This window comes from Falco punctatus (genome assembly GCF_963210335.1).
Source record: "Falco punctatus genome assembly, chromosome: 2".
Taxonomy (NCBI): domain Eukaryota; kingdom Metazoa; phylum Chordata; class Aves; order Falconiformes; family Falconidae; genus Falco; species Falco punctatus.
This window is the reverse complement of record NC_137581.1, coordinates 117,463,203-117,480,824: the sequence shown is the minus strand read 5'-3', so window position 1 is coordinate 117,480,824 and position 17,622 is coordinate 117,463,203. Positions and strand designations below refer to the sequence as shown.

General features: G+C 43.2%; 1 protein-coding gene across 19 annotated transcripts in view; it reads left to right on the top strand.

Annotated features, from left to right (window-relative positions):
• Positions 1–4,024: 4,024 nt before the first annotated feature.
• Positions 4,025–17,622, top strand: part of LOC308059540 (OX-2 membrane glycoprotein-like) — a 50,662-nt gene continuing 37,064 nt past the window's right edge. For 17 of the 19 annotated variants that reach the window (XR_013926294.1, XR_013926295.1, XR_013926296.1 and 14 more), the window contains exons 1-5: positions 6,259–6,452; positions 7,951–8,032; positions 8,806–9,132; positions 9,807–10,073; positions 11,931–12,044. Coding sequence is in view for 2 of the 19 variants with exons in the window: in XM_080377038.1 (XP_080233164.1) it covers positions 7,951–8,032; positions 8,806–9,132; positions 9,807–10,073; positions 11,931–12,040 (786 nt within the window). In the remaining 17 variants the exon portion in view is untranslated. Of the gene's footprint in view, positions 4,790–6,257; positions 6,453–7,950; positions 8,033–8,805; positions 9,133–9,806; positions 10,074–11,930; positions 12,045–17,622 lie in introns of those variants that run through there. The other 2 variants (XM_080377038.1, XM_080377039.1) reach the window with 2 other exon arrangements.

Sequence of the window (17,622 nt, the reverse complement as noted above, 5' to 3'; positions counted from 1 at the left end):
TGCAAGAGAAGGGGGCTGAACCCTGGTCACAGGTAATAACGCCCCAGCCCAAAGGGGCATGATGCACCAGGCTCTCCAGCGGGCTGTGGCCCAGCAGAAGGAACTTGCAGCCACTGTGCAGTTTTAATGGCTCTAGTGTCCGGTTTGTGACTCTGTACCATTCTGCTGTGGAACTGGCAGACACGGATTTGGAGGCCAATTTGGAAAAACTGAAGCCAGCAGCTGCTGGGAAACAGTACCAGGCATTGCTAGTGGGACATGTTTTTTCTGAAAGGTGAATGAGAGAGTCTGGGGACCCTCTGCTTGATTCTCTCCAGCTTCCTGCACTCTTTTAGCACTTTTCTTCTTCTGCTGCTCTTTTTCTAATTCACAGGATCCAGACCTGATGTACTATCAACCAATGCGATACCCCTGATGCAAACAACAGAAAGTTTGTCCTTTGCTTTGCTGGTACTTGACCCAGCCACATAGTTTGTCTCTTCTGGCCTGTTCAAGGTTGTTTCCTCTCCCTGGTGTTATTCCATCCCATCAAACCCTTGAAAATGCTGTCCTCTTGCCTCCATCACCCCTTCCTTGCTGGGCACCCATACAAAAATATGATTAAATGCACACCAGGTATCAGAAAACAAGTAGGCAGAAAAAGTCTCAATTGTTCCAGAATGTCTCACTTGAGAGCTTTTTTTAAAACAGTTCAGTACTGGATTTCTACAGGGCAGATGACCTGTTTTTCACTGCTTTTCAGGTAGGAGTTTGAAAGTGCTCTTTGATTCTTCCTGACGAAATGGAATTAATTGTTTCTTTCAGTCGTAGTAATTGTGTTGTTTCCTTTCAGAAGGAAACATTTCCAGGTTTAGAAGCAAAACAAAACAAAAATCTGAGACCAAAGCTGCCCCCAGGCCAGCCTCACTCACAAGACCCAGATAATAAGCCCAGGTTTGCTTTTAAGTGTGCCTGTCCCCAGAGCTGAAAGAGGCTTTCTATGATGGCAGAAATGAATATAAAAATTTGTAATGACTGTCTCACTTTTATGAAATATCCTTCTTTTCTGACTATCAACCTGATTTTTCTCCCAGTTAGTTATTCCTAGGAAACTAGAATTTGCACTGTCTGGGATGTGAATACAGCAGTCTGTGTAATATGCAGCACTCTTCTGAGAGGGTCCGCAATCAGTGGTATCCACAGTCCCTGGCTGACAGGACGTTCAGTGCTCACACAGAGAAAAGGCACATAAATGAAGATCAGTGAGAAAGACATGAACAGTCATCAACACAAAAAGACCACTGGGAAACAAAAGAAGGGAAGAGAATGTGAGCTTAGATGTGGATGTCTTAAATGTACCAGAGATGCACGGCTGTGTGATGCCCAGCAACCCCCACTCCTGCTAAGTTCATCTAACACCAAACCTCCTTTTCACAGCAAAGTTTAAATTCAGGTGTCTTCTGTTTTTCACAGCTATTCCAGAGGTGGAAAGCAAAGCAAAATGTAGAATGTATCCAGCCCTTTCTTGCTACGTAAAGGGACCCCAGAACTTTTTATCCCCACCCACACGTTTAACTCTCTTTGCTGTGAAATGCAGTGCAGTTTGTGCTGGAGAAATCAGCAGAATCTCCAACTGTAAATCATTTAGCATTTGCTTATTTTATAGAAGTAAGTTTGAGAGAGAGAGAAGATGTGGTTTGTCCGTGGTCATATGTTTGAATCACTAGTAAAAGGACAGCTGGTGGCAGATCCTCTGGACCAGGCTGGACCTCCTAGTAGACCTATTTGAACATTCATACTTGAGGAAGCATTGCTTGAATATGATGATTAAGGGGTATATGCTAATTTATATGAGCAGAAGCAGAAGAGAGTTGAATCAGCAGAGCCTAACACTCCTGAAGTAAGCCTCCAGCAGGTAACACGCCCTGTAAAACTTAGTGGCTTTGGTGTTAATGGAATCTGTCTCACTGACTCCAGCCATTCTCTAATGCTTTTTTTTTTTTTTTTCTTTCCTTGTGAATTGATGGCAATTTGCATCAGCTGTATCATACTCTCTTCCTCAAACAGGTACAAGTTTCACTGGTTACTGGCTCAAATGGTTCTGCTTAAAAGGGGTCATTAGTCCAGAGACCAAGGGCAGAACCAAGAAATATATTAACAGCAGAGCATGTCTACCCATAAGGCAGAGAAAAGAACAGAGTAAACCTCACTGGTGACAGAAGGGATTTCACATTGCCTCTTCCACCAGCATGCAGGGTGTACTGCAGGTGAAGAAATAAAAGGAGAGGAACAAAGAGCTCTCTGGATTTTAGGACAAGAGGTGTCTACATACTCCTTCTCACTAACTTCAAAGGCTTTGACACACCAGAGAATCGGTGTCAGCTCAACCACCACCAGCTCCAGAGAAGGTGATGTACAAAGAACTTTGCAAACCTCGGCAGAGATTGCTGAACTGAGCCAGGTCCTTGTAAAAAGAAACGGTTTATACGAGAGCACAGAATAGGGCAGAAAGGATTTTTTTTGTGTCTTGTTCTTCTATGAATATAAAAAGATTCTGCGTTTTCTGCCATTGCTGGTCTGTCTGGAGTACTTTACATTTGCCTCTGTCTGCCCTCAGGTTACCTCTGGTCTTCATCTACTACTTCAGAACTATTCTTCCCTTGCTCAGCTCTGGTTTCCTCCCTCTCTTCCAAAGAAGAAGCCCTCTTACTTTCCAGACCCTGTCATAATTTTCTTCTTTCTTCTCTAAGTTTCCCCAGCCCAATAAAGGAGCAGCAAAATTTGGATAATTCCACCTCAGTAGATGTGAGTTACGGGGTGAGCTAATATAAAATATCGTTCAAGTCCCTCAAACGTCCCCCTTATTTTCACGAAATAAGAGCAGGAGGATGTCCCTGGGACTTCCCTGCTTTTGTTGCTTTGATGGCACAGGGCACTTCTGGATAAATTTATTTTAAGCAATGTAGTCTGTAGTTATCTGGAATTCCCTCTGAAATACCCCCAGCTATAGTGGGGACAGGTGAACACAGACTTGCTAACACATTTTTCTCATAAAAAGAAGAACATGTTTGAAGGCGTAGGTACATCAGCCTCAAACAAGTAGTAGATAGTTACTTGAGACCTGACCTGCTTTAGAGGGAATCCGTTCTCTACTCAAAACAAAAAGAAGGCAGCAGGCAGAGGGAAATTCAAGTGACTCGAGACTTACTCGTCAGTCTTAGGAGATAGAAGAAAATGTTGAAAAAAGGCTGTGGTGGAGCTTGGGCCTTGGGGAATGATATCTGTGTATTGTATCAAAGGACGGGAAGGGTGGTGGTGGTGGTTAATGAGGTTGTGTTGGAAAGTGTGGCATGATGTAACTGGTATGGAACAAGGGGTGGATACTGTCCTGCTTTCAGCTGGGATAGAGTTAATTTTCTTCTTAGTAGCTGGTGCAGTGCTGTGGTTTGGATTTGGTGCGAGAACAATGCTGATAACACGCTGATGGTTTTGGCTGTTCCTAGGTAATGTTTGTGCTAAGTCAAAGATATTTCAGCTTCTCAGGCCCTGCCAGCAGAAGGCTTGGGAGACAGGGGCGGATGGGAGCAAAAGAAGTCAGGAGGGGACACAGCCAGGACACCTGACCTGAACTAGCCAGAGGGATGTTCCATAGCACATGATGTCATGCTGAGTATATATGAGCTGGGGAAAGAAGAGGACAGGGGGACACATTCAGCGATACGGTGTTTGTCTTCTCAAGTAACTGCAACGTGTGCTGGAGCCCAGCTGTCCTGGGGATGGCTGAGCCCCTGCCTGCCCTTGGGGAGCAGCGAATGAATCCCTGGTTTTGCTTTGCTCACATGCGTGGCTTTTGCTTTACCTATTAAACTGCCTTTGTCTCAGCCCAGGAGTTTTCTCACATTTACTCTTCTGATTCTCTCCCCCATCTCAACTGGAGGGGTGAGAGAGTGTATGCATGGGGCTTGGCTGCTGGCCAGGATTAAGCCAGGACAGCTGTGTCAGCTGGAAGAGCCACTGCTCTGACCCAGCCTCCAGCAACAGATTAGACTCGATCTGGTGGGGGCTTTCTCTTTTCCCGGGTCAGAAGGCACTGCTTTGTGCACTGGAGTACTGAGAGCAGTGGAGCAGGCATGGTTAACACACAGGTGATCCTGGGGTGACTCAAGAACAATGCAAACACCAGCCTGTTCCTTAGGACATTTTAGTTGCAGTTCTCCAAATATTCCCACACATCTGTGTCTTAAATAAAACCAGAAATCTTTTTTTATGTGGGCTCTCAGCCACTATGTGGACATTTTTCTCAATTAATTTTGGCAGGGGCTTAAAACTGTGCCAAGCCTGATATTTTTTCCCATGGGCAGCGGTACTTTGAATCAGGAGACCTTCTAGTGCCTTGCAAGGGCAGTTGACAGGAAAGGCATATGAACATATCCATGCATGTTTGTGTGTGAAAGCTGAAGAAACAGCAAACAGTAGATGGAATGTCCTGCACAGACTGCAAAGGATGCTGTTTCTAATTAATCAAGTTGAGAAATGGGTTGTGCTTGTTAAGCCTGGGACAAGCCTGATAAAACTGCAACAGAGACAACTTGTCAGTGGAAGATCTTGTAGCCTAACAATAGGAAGGTGGCAGCGAGATTACCCTCTGTCACTCATGCTGCCCCTTTTCCTCGCAGCCCAACAGGAAGGTAGCAGCGACAGCAGAGACCGCTCCCGGTGATGTAAGAGACATATCCCCAAACCAGTTCCTCGTCACCAATGAGCAGGAACCCAGAAGACCCTGGCCAGACTGCTTGAACACCTACAGCCTGTGAGTATGAAACTCTGCAGAAAATCAGCTTGCCTAGAGATTTTGTATCATAAGATATCCTTCTCCTTCCATAAGATCTTCCACTGTTGTTTTGTTGGGGTTTTTTTTACGCTAATTCCCTACAGCCTAACATCAGCAAAATACAGGTTGGTTGTTTCTCTGGGCTGAGGATCAAGAAAGGAGGCAGAGCCTTGGTCTGGTAGTCAAAATCTTATTGTTGACTGTTGCCAGGCTACTGACCTGCAGTTAATTATTACAGTTGGTAGTTAAGAATTTTCTTAATTAACTAATTAAGAAAAAAAGTTACCAGGTTTAGCAAAACCTTGGGCCATTTGTTATGCAACTTCCAGTGAAGCATTACAATAAATGAATTCGAGAAATTGATCTGGTCTGAAAAAAAAGAAAAACACAACCCCAACTTTCTGGAATGGTAAATATTTAAAGTCCAGTATCTGAACAGTGAAATTCTCAGCTTTTGGCTGTTATAAATGTGTTATTATTAATTATGATTACATTACGTTCCTGCTGTTGGCTTCTAGTTTTAGTGTTATGATAGATAGAAGTCTTTCAATAAAAAATCATTCTTGATGTGCTTGTCACTACCCCTGAACTGAAACCAGGGAAGGGCACGCTTTGAACAGAAACGCAATGTGCTCTGTCACGCCGGAGTGCAACCCGAGGTTCCTGAGGAAGAAGCTCAGGTTTGTGCTGTTCCTTTTCAAAAAAATCAAGTTTCTGTCCTGGGGAGCTGTAGGAGCCAACTCTGCGCCGAGTTGTTTCAGTCTTACGGAAACCTCGCTGTTTTTCAGGGTTTAATATTCTTGCTTTAAGCAAGCGGTGGGTTTTTTTGTTTGTTTTATTTTATTTTTGGGTTTTTTTCATTCTTCCAAGATGAATTTCTTAATTTGGTCATGCCTGAGGGAAAGAGGGGGTGTGAGGAAACCCTTTGCAGGCAGTTCCGGGGGCGAGGAAGGGCTGGGAGGCCATGAAACGCACTCGCCGCGTTACTGCTGAGCGGATCGTACCCGCTTGACCTGAGGCCGTCCCTGGAGGCGCTTCAACAGCGCCTGTGTGCGGCGCTGAGGGACGTGGTTAACGGCGCGCCCGGCAGCGCTGCCGTGATGGCGGGACTTGGTCTGAAAGGCCTTTTACAAGCTACACGGTTCCGCAGCGCGGCGGGCTGAGGGCAGGCGGGGCCGGGTCGCGGGGCCGCGTTATTTCCTCCCTCCCGGCTTGCAGGGACTCGGCTGCGAACACCCGCAGGCCGCCTTACAGCTCGGAGGGGCCGCGGGGCAGGCGGTGACGGCCGGGGAAGCGGGGAGGGCGGGCAGCAGCAGTAACCGCAGCAGGGCTGAGGCGGGGCCAGGCCGGCTGAGCCCCGCCCGGAGGCAGCCTCGCCCCCGGGGAGCTTTGTCCGGCGCCCGGGAGGACGCGGCGAGGCGGCGGCTCCTCGCCCTCCTCCCGCCTTTTCCTGCCGGCGGGGGGCGGCCCCGCGCGGCGGCGGGGCCCTGGGGCTGCGGCGGCGTCGAGTGGCACCGGGTCTGCCTCGCAGCCGGTCGCCAGAAGTATAAAAAGGTTTTTAAAGCTGGCGAAGTTTCACAGGGGGTCGCAGAAGACTGGTGAGCCCCGCGCAGGTGCCGTCGGTGGCCCGGGGACCTCTGAGGTGAGGTTTGGGGTCTGGCACGATGAAGGGTTTGCGCTTACTTGCCCTAGTATTACACGCTGCTGTTAGCTTGTTTGGGGGTTTTTTCTTCTTTTTTCTCCACCCCTGTTCTCCTCTATTTTCTCCCGTAATACTGTAAATTTGGCTTGTGACTTAAAGAGACTTATTTAATACTCTGCTCCCTCATTGTGCAAAGTCTTGTAGCCACGCTGGGTGCGAGTGATGGCTTGGTAAGGGCTTTAGTGGGTATTAAAGCGGAGAGAGAGAAGCTGCTACCGAAAACTCTGTTTTCCTGCAGGTGTGGTGTGTCTTTCACTGGTTTATAAACAATTCTACGCCTCAGAATTTCTCTCTCGCTTGTGATGCTGCCCCTTGATTTTTAGATGTTTTTAGGAACGTCTACCTGCATTTCTTAGAGCTGTGCTTAAGTGTCTGGCTGCACTGTGTTGTCTGGCAAATTCGTTATTTGTTGGGCTTGTGGCAGAGGAAATCTTGTCTCCCGATTAAGTCTTGTTTCAGGATTTTACACATAGGAGCTTGGTCTGTGTACATGCTCGGTAATGGTAGAGTTGTATCAGGAGTTGTTTTAGCACAGCGCGTTTAAAAGTTAAAGGCAGGCTACTGGCTATGTGTGTGCGCATTGTGTGCATGAGTCTGCCGGGAGTTTGTTTCTTAAAAAGATTTTTTTATCCCTCTGATTCACTTACTTATTCATCAGCCCTCCTTTTTTAAACTATATGGTATTGTAGAAAATGCTTTACAGTTGGGTCTTTCTTCTGTTTTTTCCATGTTGTGAAAATCCCTGTGAAGTTGGGCTTTGCTTATATTCTTGACAGAAAACACTCTTGAGACACATCAGCTAGTTTTGCAGACATTGGCAAAAAAACTCGGGTGTAGGGCATGTGTGTTACAGAGATAGTTTACACGAAATAATGTTTCCACTTAAATACAACACCAGCTTCAGCTCCAGGCAGGTCCACAATTCAGTTGTATTGTGGCAATGTTAACTGATTGACAGAACGGAAAGCAGGTCAAAAGCAGTTCACTAGGGAAAACAGCAACACAACCTTATTTTTGACCCTTTCCCACATTGGAAATATATTTGTATGCAGCAGGTGCTGTATGCCCCAGAAGTTCCCCAATATGTGCAATTTTGGACAGGTGGGGAGTCCTGAAGTCTTCAGAGAAGTTGCTTTTAATTTATCCCTGGCTCTCACAAGCTAACCCTGTCTCCCAGTGCCACAGCTAGTCCTGGACAACCAGTACTTCATGCTTCTGGTGGATTAATGCATTTGAAACTTCCATCGTGAAATTTTTTTTCAGCCCTGACTGGAGCACTTGTGTTGTATAATGAGATCTCTCAAAACTCACCCCCAGCCCCTAAAATTAGGTTTTTCCCATGTGACAAAGCTACTGTTGATGCTTGTACCCCGGAGATGTGATATCGCCTGAAGATGTTCTGTCATTGAGTCAACGATCTCTTCCTATCTGTCTTCAGATGAAACGGATGTTCCCTTCCAAAATGACTTTTCAAGCTCTGGTTTTGTGTCTGGCTTTTGCAGGACTTGGAGAGGCAAATGGTAAGTTGCATTTCCTGAAATCTGCCTGAAAATGGTTGGGGAACTGGTTACAGGTTCCTGAGACTTCAGCAGTCGTAGTAAGAGGCAAAAATAAGTGAAATACAGATTGCTGGTGCCATTAGACATACATTAGATAGCTGAAACACAGACATGGAGCTGGCAGATGTGACACAAGACCTCGTGGAGCAGCATTTAGAGGTGGGAGGGACATGCAGCATCCCCCGTCTACAATGGCACTGTTGTTCACCTGTGTTCACAACTTCCCATAATGGATCCTCTCCTCAGGGGGAAAAAAATCTCTGTTTTTCTCTCCCTCCCTCTCAAATGCACTGCAAACTCTGAAGCTATGTAGTCCAGAAATTCTCTTCAGCCCGTTTTGCTGCTCAGTTCTCTGAGAATGGTTTAGTGTATGCTTCCCCTGTGCAGTCAGGCTTCCTCTGTTTTTTAGGAAACAAAACCTGAGTCTTTGCTGAGAATGGGAAGTCATGAGCTGATTTAGTAAAACTGAAGTGGACAGCCTGCAAGGATGGGTACAGAAATAGGGTATGTCTCTTTCTTTTAAACAGAAGAAAGCCAGAGCCTCAACCAATGTAAATCAATATTAGTATCTAGGAGCATGCGGAAGGACTTTTTGGTGAGGGAGGACTGGAGAAACAGTATTTAATTGATGGAGTTATTGTGCCTGGTGATAATCCAGGCCTTAGAATCAGCTTTAGACTTCTGAATATGCCATGATGTCTGCCCATGTCACTAACTACTTCATGTCATTGCAGTGGTTCCTCAGGCTGAACACAGATATGTGAAGGCGGGCGACAACGTGACTCTTGGCTGTTCCTTGACAGGACCCCAAGATGTTCTGCAAGTGACATGGCAAAAGGTCTCTGAAAAATCCCGCGATAACGTAGCTACATACAGTACCATAAAAGGATTGAAGATTCTCCAACCCTATCAGGACCGAATGAACTTCACGAGTCTGGTACTCAATGAGACAAACATCACTTTTTGGGATGCTAGAATGGATGATTCAGGGTGTTACGTGTGTATCTTCAATATTTTTCCTGACGGCTCCTTCTCGGGACATACCTGCCTGACTGTCTTTGGTGAGGTTCTCTGCAGGGATACGTCTCTAGTGGATAAAGAGGTGTTTTCTCACCCACAGCGTTTCCTTGAGGACTCAGGAACTGCAGTGGTAGGAGCATCCCTCAGTGGAACGTGGTGTAGATGCAGAGCATTACTGCTGTGAGCAGGGTGCTGTGGGTTCATATTCAAGCCTGTTGTGGTGCTTTTGGCTCTGGCTTGTCCTGGTTTGTTTTTCCTGTGAGCAGAAGCTAAAAAGCGAGGAGTGGGACCTTTGTAAGTCCCCAAGCAATCCCAGCTGGAACTTGGGCAAACCAGCATTGCTTGTCGCAGTTTCCTCTTGGTGCCAGGTACAACCCCAGTGCTATCAGCGGCAGTGCCAAATTCCACCATTGATAGGAAATTAGCAGACAGGAGAACAACGTGGACCAAGAAATGGTCTTGCTTTAGCAGATTATTTTAAAACCTGGGATTTCAGGTTGAGTGAAACCTTTGGGGTATATGACTCTAGCATAAGGGAAGGAGTATTGAAACATGGTGGGGACCTGACCCAATGAACTGTTCTTGTGTTCCTGTGCCGTGGGGCTCAGTGTGGATTCAGTAAGTTTTGCTCTGGTTGATAATGGTTAAACTGCTATTACTGCTTATGACCAGGTGCTCATTGTGGTGATGGATTGTCTTATTTGTGTGTTGGAAGGTCTCAATGCATCTGTCCATTACAACATTTCCGAAGGTCATTTGATAGCCATCTGTAATGCTGTTGGCCTCCCAGAGCCCACCATCACCTGGAACAACTTGTTCAATTCTACTCCTGCACAGGAGACAGTCAGGCACACCAATGGGATTGTGTCCATCACCAGTAAACTGGAAATCCACAACGCTCAGAGCATTGATGCAAGGAACTTGACCTGCACAGTAAGCAACACGAAGGAAAAAATGGAATTGCCTGTGAAAATACAAGGAGGTAGGTGAATGATACAAGTGACTTGGTAGCATTCTCTTTGCCTCTGTGTTTTGCAATAGCATGTTTGGATAGCAGTCTGCGGGGAAGAGGAGGGAGTGAAACACAGACGTGCCAAGTAAGAAGAAAGATCATACTTTGGGTTTGTTGCCGTCATTGAGGCAGTAACATATTGAGGCCCTCTGCAAGAGGAGTAAAAAGCGAAACTAGTCCACTAGGGAGCTGTGGGTTTTAGAGGCACCACGCATTTTGCAACAAGTTGAACTTCAGTTCTCACACAGGCCTTCATAGTTTCTTTGACAGTCCAAAGGCAGATATAAGTATTTGTCACCTGATACCGATCTAGATGAAGTAAAAACTCTGTGGGTCGCTGAATGAACACTGAAATGGAATTTTTGAAATTAATAACAAACTATCTCTGAGCAACAATTAATCAAATGTTTTAGTTAAACTTACTACATATTTTGGTGCAGCTAACCTGTGTATTGTGTTTTAGTTTCTCTAACTCTTTCCCTAAGACACACATGCATTGCAGTAATGGTCAGGGAGGAGGAGTATTTCCAGGCAGATGGGAAGGTGATCAGTTGAAGATACGTTGGTTTTATGCAGAAATATTAAATACATCAGTGTATCATCTGAATACCTTGTAGTGCTAATTTATTTCTTCTTCCAACATTCTATTCTGCTGGAAAGACTTTCACCCCAATTCTACAGATGAGAAATAGAAACATTAAAAGCTTAAGTACTATTCTGAGTTCATACAGGAACATTGGCTTAGGTGATTTAAAATTCACCTGTCTCTAAAGCCAGAGCCTTAAAAGGAAGACGGCTTGGAAATTAGGAAAACAGCAAAAGCAGACTGGGATTGTGGGTTAATTTCCAAATTACGTGCTCAAGCAGTGGTTGTTACAGGTATAGTAGTAAAGAGTAAGATCTGACTTCTAATATCTTGCCTCTAAAAGTTCAAAAGCAAATTGGTTCTTAATTCTGAGTGAAAATAATTGAAAAAGCCTAATAAATCTTTTTGTCCTTTCTCAAATACAAAATTCTTTTTTTTGACCTTTTGAAAGGGAAATGTATATCGGAAAGCAAGGAATTAAGACTGTTGTTATTCCTTGCTAGGAGAATGGAAAAATCAGCCAATAGCTTGGTGTTTTAACAATTTTGTAGTTTAGAGAAAGAGAAATTCAAGTTAATAGTTCAACCTAGCTTCACTAAAAGCATGATATAGTTTTGGCTTGATTCAAATAATTTTTAATTCAGAAAGTCTTCCAGCGAACATCAGTGAGTGTTGAAAGCCTTCGTGTTATCATTTTGATTAATGAATGTCAAATGAGGTGACTGATGTCTAACCACAGAGAGACATTTATGCTCAGATGTTGGGTAGAGCTACTTGCAGGCGTCAGAAAATTGGTTGTCTTGTTTTCTGAAAGTTAACTTAGTTTTGGGAGAGTGGTAGGTGTTTAACAGTGGAAGGAATAACTTCTAATTTACAAACAAAACCTTCAAATTCTGAACGAACAAAAATCTCTTCAGAAAGTGTCAAGACTTGTGTAAAGTTCTGCTTATGTACACATACCATCTACTGTATCAGTTGTGTGAATGACAGTTTTCTTTGCCATGGATGAACATGAGCACAGCTTTTCTTCCCAAAACACTTTCTGTGGGCAGGTAGGTTTGTCTTTGAAGATACACGTGTTCATTCTCTCTTCTGAGCAACTGCTGCTTTCATGTAGCTCAGCAATGACTTCCACAATTTCAACAAGGAGCCATTGTTATTAATCGGACATCCTCTTGGCTCTTTTTGCTCTTTTTCCTATAAACCACCTTAGTTTGGTGTATTTTTTTTTCCTTTCACAGAAGGATCCTGGTTGCTATGGCTGACAGTTACTGTGGGGATTTTAATTGTCCTCATAGTTCTGATTCTGGTCATGCTGTGCTGGAGGAAGAGGATATGCAGGAGGGATTGAAGTGGTGAGTCACTGATGCATGGAAACCAATGGTTCTCATAAAGCCCGTACTGTAAGGTCTGGTCGGTTTGCAGAGAAGAATGAGACTTTATTGAGATACCATTAACGGGTATGAGGCTTTCATATTTGAGAAGTAAACTTTATATAATAATTATTTACAGTTATTAGAGGTTTCCTCAGTTAGATGGAAGTAATGCAAGACTACACATTGTGAGGCCTTCACTGAGAAGGAGAAATGAATGCTTTTAAAACCTCAAATATAACTTCTTTAATTGTAAAATGTTTGTGAACTTTCCATTGATCCTATAACCAATTCAGAAGAGAAAATTTCTGTTGAATTTTTGGACCAACCTGGAAGTTAAAGAGCAAGGAGTTGGGTTTTTTTTAAGACTCAGAAGAAAATGGTGAAATGCTCAAAAGGAAGATGTATCTTTATTCTAGAACAACTATTCCAAACACAGATGAGTTTGTACTAAGGAGACCTCGAGGCAGAGGTCTGGGATCACCCAGTAGCATGGATCAGAGAGTGACCAGGCAAAGAGAGCTCTAAAAAGTGCAGATGGTGCCTTGCAGAGTTTTGAAGCCCCTTTGTTGCATGCCAGATGGGGAGAACCACGCTGGGATGCTGTGTCTGCACTGGTGCCGGAAGCGGGAGCAGGGTCAGTCAGTGAAACATTGCTTGACAAGACTAGGTGGTTCATGTTTAGACTAGGCTGAGGGTGTTAGCGTACCTCCTGGTGTGATTCTGGCCCTTTGGATATTGGTGGCTCCCCAGGCAACGCCCGCATGTGGTTCCAGCAATAGCTTCTAATGGGACTGTCCCCAGCAGGCAGTACAGTTGGCTTCACAACAGGTTTCCTGTGCCCTTCACCACTGCTAGGTATCAGGCTTGGAACCCTCAAGCAATTTCATGCATCCTTGTCCCATGTCGTGGGTCATGCAAGACATGATTTCTTGCTGCGGAAACACCGCTGGATGCACAACAGTAGAATCTGCACATAATTTTGGAAATGTCAAACAGACCCTCACCCCTCTGCCTCGTAAGAAAAGTATAAGACACAGAAAAGCATAATATGTTTAAACTGAAAGCACTGCGCTTTCTTCCTTAGCTAATGGTGCAGAGCTTGAAGCCTCCCTGTGTCAGCAAGAGAAGTGGGGTCTCACACCCCACTCCCTGGGAAGACATCTGGATTCCTGGCCCCATGTGTGTGCTGGCATGTCACAGAGTTGAGACTTCATGTAAATACCTGTTCGTTGAGGCAGAGGGGGTAAATTAGATGAGCAGGGTTTAGCAGTGGGTGTAGGTTTGTTGTATCAGAGTTTATCAATAAAAGCAGGATTTGAGGGACTTGAGTTGGTTGTGTTCCTTTCCATTTATCGTGGGGTCTCTGATGTGAGGATGTGACTTCTGCAGGGAGCTTGTTAGTCATTCAGTCTCTGTTCTTTTAATAATGTAGTCTAATTTTTGTCAGTCTTGGCCTGTATCTTTCATATTTCTTTTCATTCTGCATTAGATAACAAGCAGAGCCTTTCCAGTCTTGTCAAGATGCCTGGTTTTTAAAGTAAAACAACAGCTGTTTATTTGAGTGGCTGGGGACCCTTCTCCATCAAAGTTTTTTCTCTTCTGCTTCTGCTGTTGAGAATGTGGTTGGTTTTTGCTTTGCTTTTATTTTTGTTGTTTCCTCCTTCTCCATGGTAGACGCTTGGCAATTGGGTGAAGAGCTGAGTTCAGAGTTCATGTCCCATCCCTCAGGCATTTGCCTTGTCTACCAGTTACAGAGCACAAATATGTTTCTTGCTGAAAACATCCCAGGTGAAGGGTCTTCACATTTTGCAAAAAGGTGCTTGTTTGTAAACAAACTGAGCAGCCTTTGTGGCGAGAGCTGATGCACAGGCTTTAGAAAACTCAAGCTTCATTCTCTGCCAAGCAGATGCAAACCTGGCCATGCTTATAGCTTGATTTAAGAGTAGGCTGCAATGAATTGCCAAACCCATGCTGGAGGTTTCTCAGTGTTACTGTTCTAGTAAAAAGTTACTGTTTCCTACCTGCCTCAACTAACAGCTTACCTGTAGACCACACCAACATAAAGTGGTCTGGTTAACAAGTCAGGTGTCTGGATTGAGGCACAATAAAGGCTCCTCGTCTGAATAAATACCTGTGACTTACCTATTGCATACATGTCTCAGCCTGAATGCTTTCCACAGCATCAGCTGTTTATTTCAAGGCTTGTAGGATACTTGTATTTCAGCCTGGCCGGTTAAAAAGCTTTACAGTCAGTTCTCAGGACCTAGCAGTCTGCAGGGGGATAAAATTCCACATAAACGGCTTTCTGGAGGCTTGTTGTGGTCTGTGATGAAGGGCTATTTCACAAATGGATATAAAGGCCAGCGTGGTTTTGTTTCTTTTTTTTATTTTTTAAAGCACTGGTACATTGATCTCTTTTGGATAGCTTATGCATGTTTTGCCATGTGGAAGCTTTAGAAATGCTCAAATAGTATATTTGTATTTAAAAAGCTATAACAACAGGACAAAAAGTTATTGGAGTTTGTTATTGAATAAATACAATGCAACCTAAGAAAACTGAGCAGATTCGGTGAACTTGGAAGAAGAAAGCTTGAAGAAGAGACGTGGAAAAAGGCACTAGTTCAGATGAAAAAAATCCCTTCTGCAGAAAGCACCAACATAGCAAAGGATTTCTTCCTGTTTGGGAATTTATACATTTGAGTTTTCCTTCAAGTGGAAATTTTACGGAACTTAGATTAAGCAGCATTAAATTGTTTCAAGATGTTTGTGTCTGAATACAGCCAACTAAGTGTATTTCAAAGAGATGCCAAATCTCAGCGTAACTCAGTGTTTCAAAGGTGCTATAAAACAGATTGAAGATACCTCTTTATTACCAGCTAGAGATCTCTTAATACCCTGAACAGGAATTAAAGATGCCCTGATTATTATTTTTTCAAGTTTGGAAGTTGCTACAAATAATATAGATTCAGGTTTGTTAAGCTGCAAATAGCAACTTGGTTGATCTGCTATAATAAATAGGTATCAGAAACCCAAATTTTGGTGGCCAAAAATGTCCTGAAAATAGAAGTTTTGTGCAGAAAACTGCACTTATTTGGGAAACTTTGCAAGAGCAAGTACTTGTACACACATCCCATTACTTTGTTTATAGTAAAGATAGGAGTTGTTGAAAGAGCCATTACAGCAGTATCCTCTAGTGTTTATTCAGTTTGGGGAAGGCTGTGTTTCTAAACTTTGGCTTAAAAGTTATGGCAATTCTTACTTCATGTATATAACTTGGCATGTTTCTTCAAGGGGATTTGCTTTGATGTACAGCTGTTTTTTCTAATATTGAGAGACTAAGTAGTTGAGAAAAACATAGCAGTAGCTCAGTTTTAGGAGGCTTTTCAGAATAATTTTTCCTGAAGTGACAGCTGAATACCAGCCATTCAGATGATAAACTCAAGGACATAACTCCCTTTTTCATGAGGCAGATGGATATAATGCACCCTGATCCCAGAGGAACGGGTCTATGGCCATCGTGTCGCAGCTGGGAAGGCTTATTTTAGAATCATTTTGGTTTCCTTTCAAGTGTGGCTTTATTGTGAGTAGATTATATTTGTTCTGTTTTGAATTCCCCAGAATAGCAAAACTGTGCATTTTTGTAAGAAAAAGTTGTTTTGCTTCCAACAGCCTCACTCCTTTACTCCTTAACACTACACACAAAAAAAAACAACCACCAAAAAATAAACAAAAAAAACCCCAAACCCGCAGCATAAAAACAATGTAACCAGACCTAATCAGAGCTAATGAGGGGAGAAATAAAAAAAAAAAAAAACACCAACCCACTACCAAAAAAAAAAACCCACTCAAAACATACAAAAATGTCAGTGGAGGGTTGATTCTGCTGTCAGGCTGCCCGTCCAGTTCCTGCAAGCATAAATATTTTGCAACCCAAGTGAGGATGTTTTCTGGATGTAATCACACATTGCTTCCAGACAGCTCCAGTTCCCTAATAAGTCAGTTAACTTTCTGTTTACAAAATAATGCCTAGCAGTACCCTTCCGACCGTGCCATATTTAGAGTATGGGCGCTCTTTCCGAGCTTTCCATGATTTAGTACTGCCTGTTTTCATTGCAAAGGACGGGGATGGCTGGTGCTTAGTTCTTTTTGACGTCGTGTTTTCCCCCAGCATATTTTGCTGCAGAAAGCACGCTCCTCGTCCTGCTTTATGTTTCAGAGAAGAGCCGGGAGAAGGAATGGCAGAGAAGGGAGGAGGGGAAGGTGCGTGGGTAAATTCGGGTCTCCTGGGGCATGGCTGGGTTTTTTGTCTGGAAGGATGAAATAAATCCTGTTTGCTGCCGATAGGATGAAGGTAATGGTGTAGGAAATATCTCAAAGCTTGTCCTATCCATCTGAAGGGGAGGTATCGAAGTATAGGCTATTAACCCCTTTCTTTGCAGAGGCGGTGGCCTTTATTTTGCATGATCAACACGATTTCTATGTGTCATATCTGCAGTTCTAGTTCATCATGCAGAAATTTTTCAGTCCTTCATTTTCTTTTTCATTTCAACAACAGGGCTTTGTATAAAACCAGAAAATAAAATGGCTGGGAGCTGAAAAGGGAAAACCCCATAGCGCTTCTGTGTTAAATGAACAGTTGCCTCACTGTTTCAGTTTCTTGTTTACTTCCTTGTAAGAATTATTCCTGTGCTAAATCTGGAAATGTTTTCCCTTTGCAAAATACCTTGGCTGTATGCAGAGTTATTAGATTAGGAGATGGAAATCTTTTTCTTACTCTTCTACACAAAAAGTAAGGATGACATATATTTTATTGTTTTTTTTCAAAGCCACATAAAAGTAGTGTCATAAATTGGGTCTCAAACATCAGAATGACATTCTGAAATATCAAACTATTTATGTATTCAATAAGTAACCTTATTTGTATATTACCAACCAGGAAAGCTGGTTTGCTGTTCAGAGTTTATAAATCCATTTAAGGTCTTGTATGTCCTTATCTCACAGTCATATTCTGAGTTCTGCACTGTATGTGGTTTCCAGAATTAAAAAAAGGTTGGCTTAGTAGTAGGTATGTAGCAGGTTTTTGTAAAGAAAATAATGTACTCTTATATTCAGATCTTTAACTCTGAAATATTGTTTGAACAGGTGTTGATGGTCTTAGTTTAATAAAAAAAAGAACAGTGTAATAACTTCTCTGATTCATTTGGTATTGTATTAGTAGGAAATGGAAAATGCCTTTTTTCTTCCTTTGCTTTTTTTTTTTCCCTTTCCATAAATCATTCTTATTATATGCAAATAGATTAATACTAAATTCTGAAATTTTTTCATGCCTTATTCTGTGTCTCTTGTTTGGAAATGCATTCTTTTTTTTTTTTTTTTTTCTACTTTTTAAATACACAGTAAGGCTTTGCACTCCACTGCCAATTTCTACATTCAAAAAGGGACATTAACAATTGCCCAGTTACTTTCAAAGTACCTTCACAAGTTTTCAGGAGATGCAGGCAAGTGAATCTCAAGCCATGCTTGTGTTGAGGCAGAGGGGCAGGTTATGGGCCGCGCT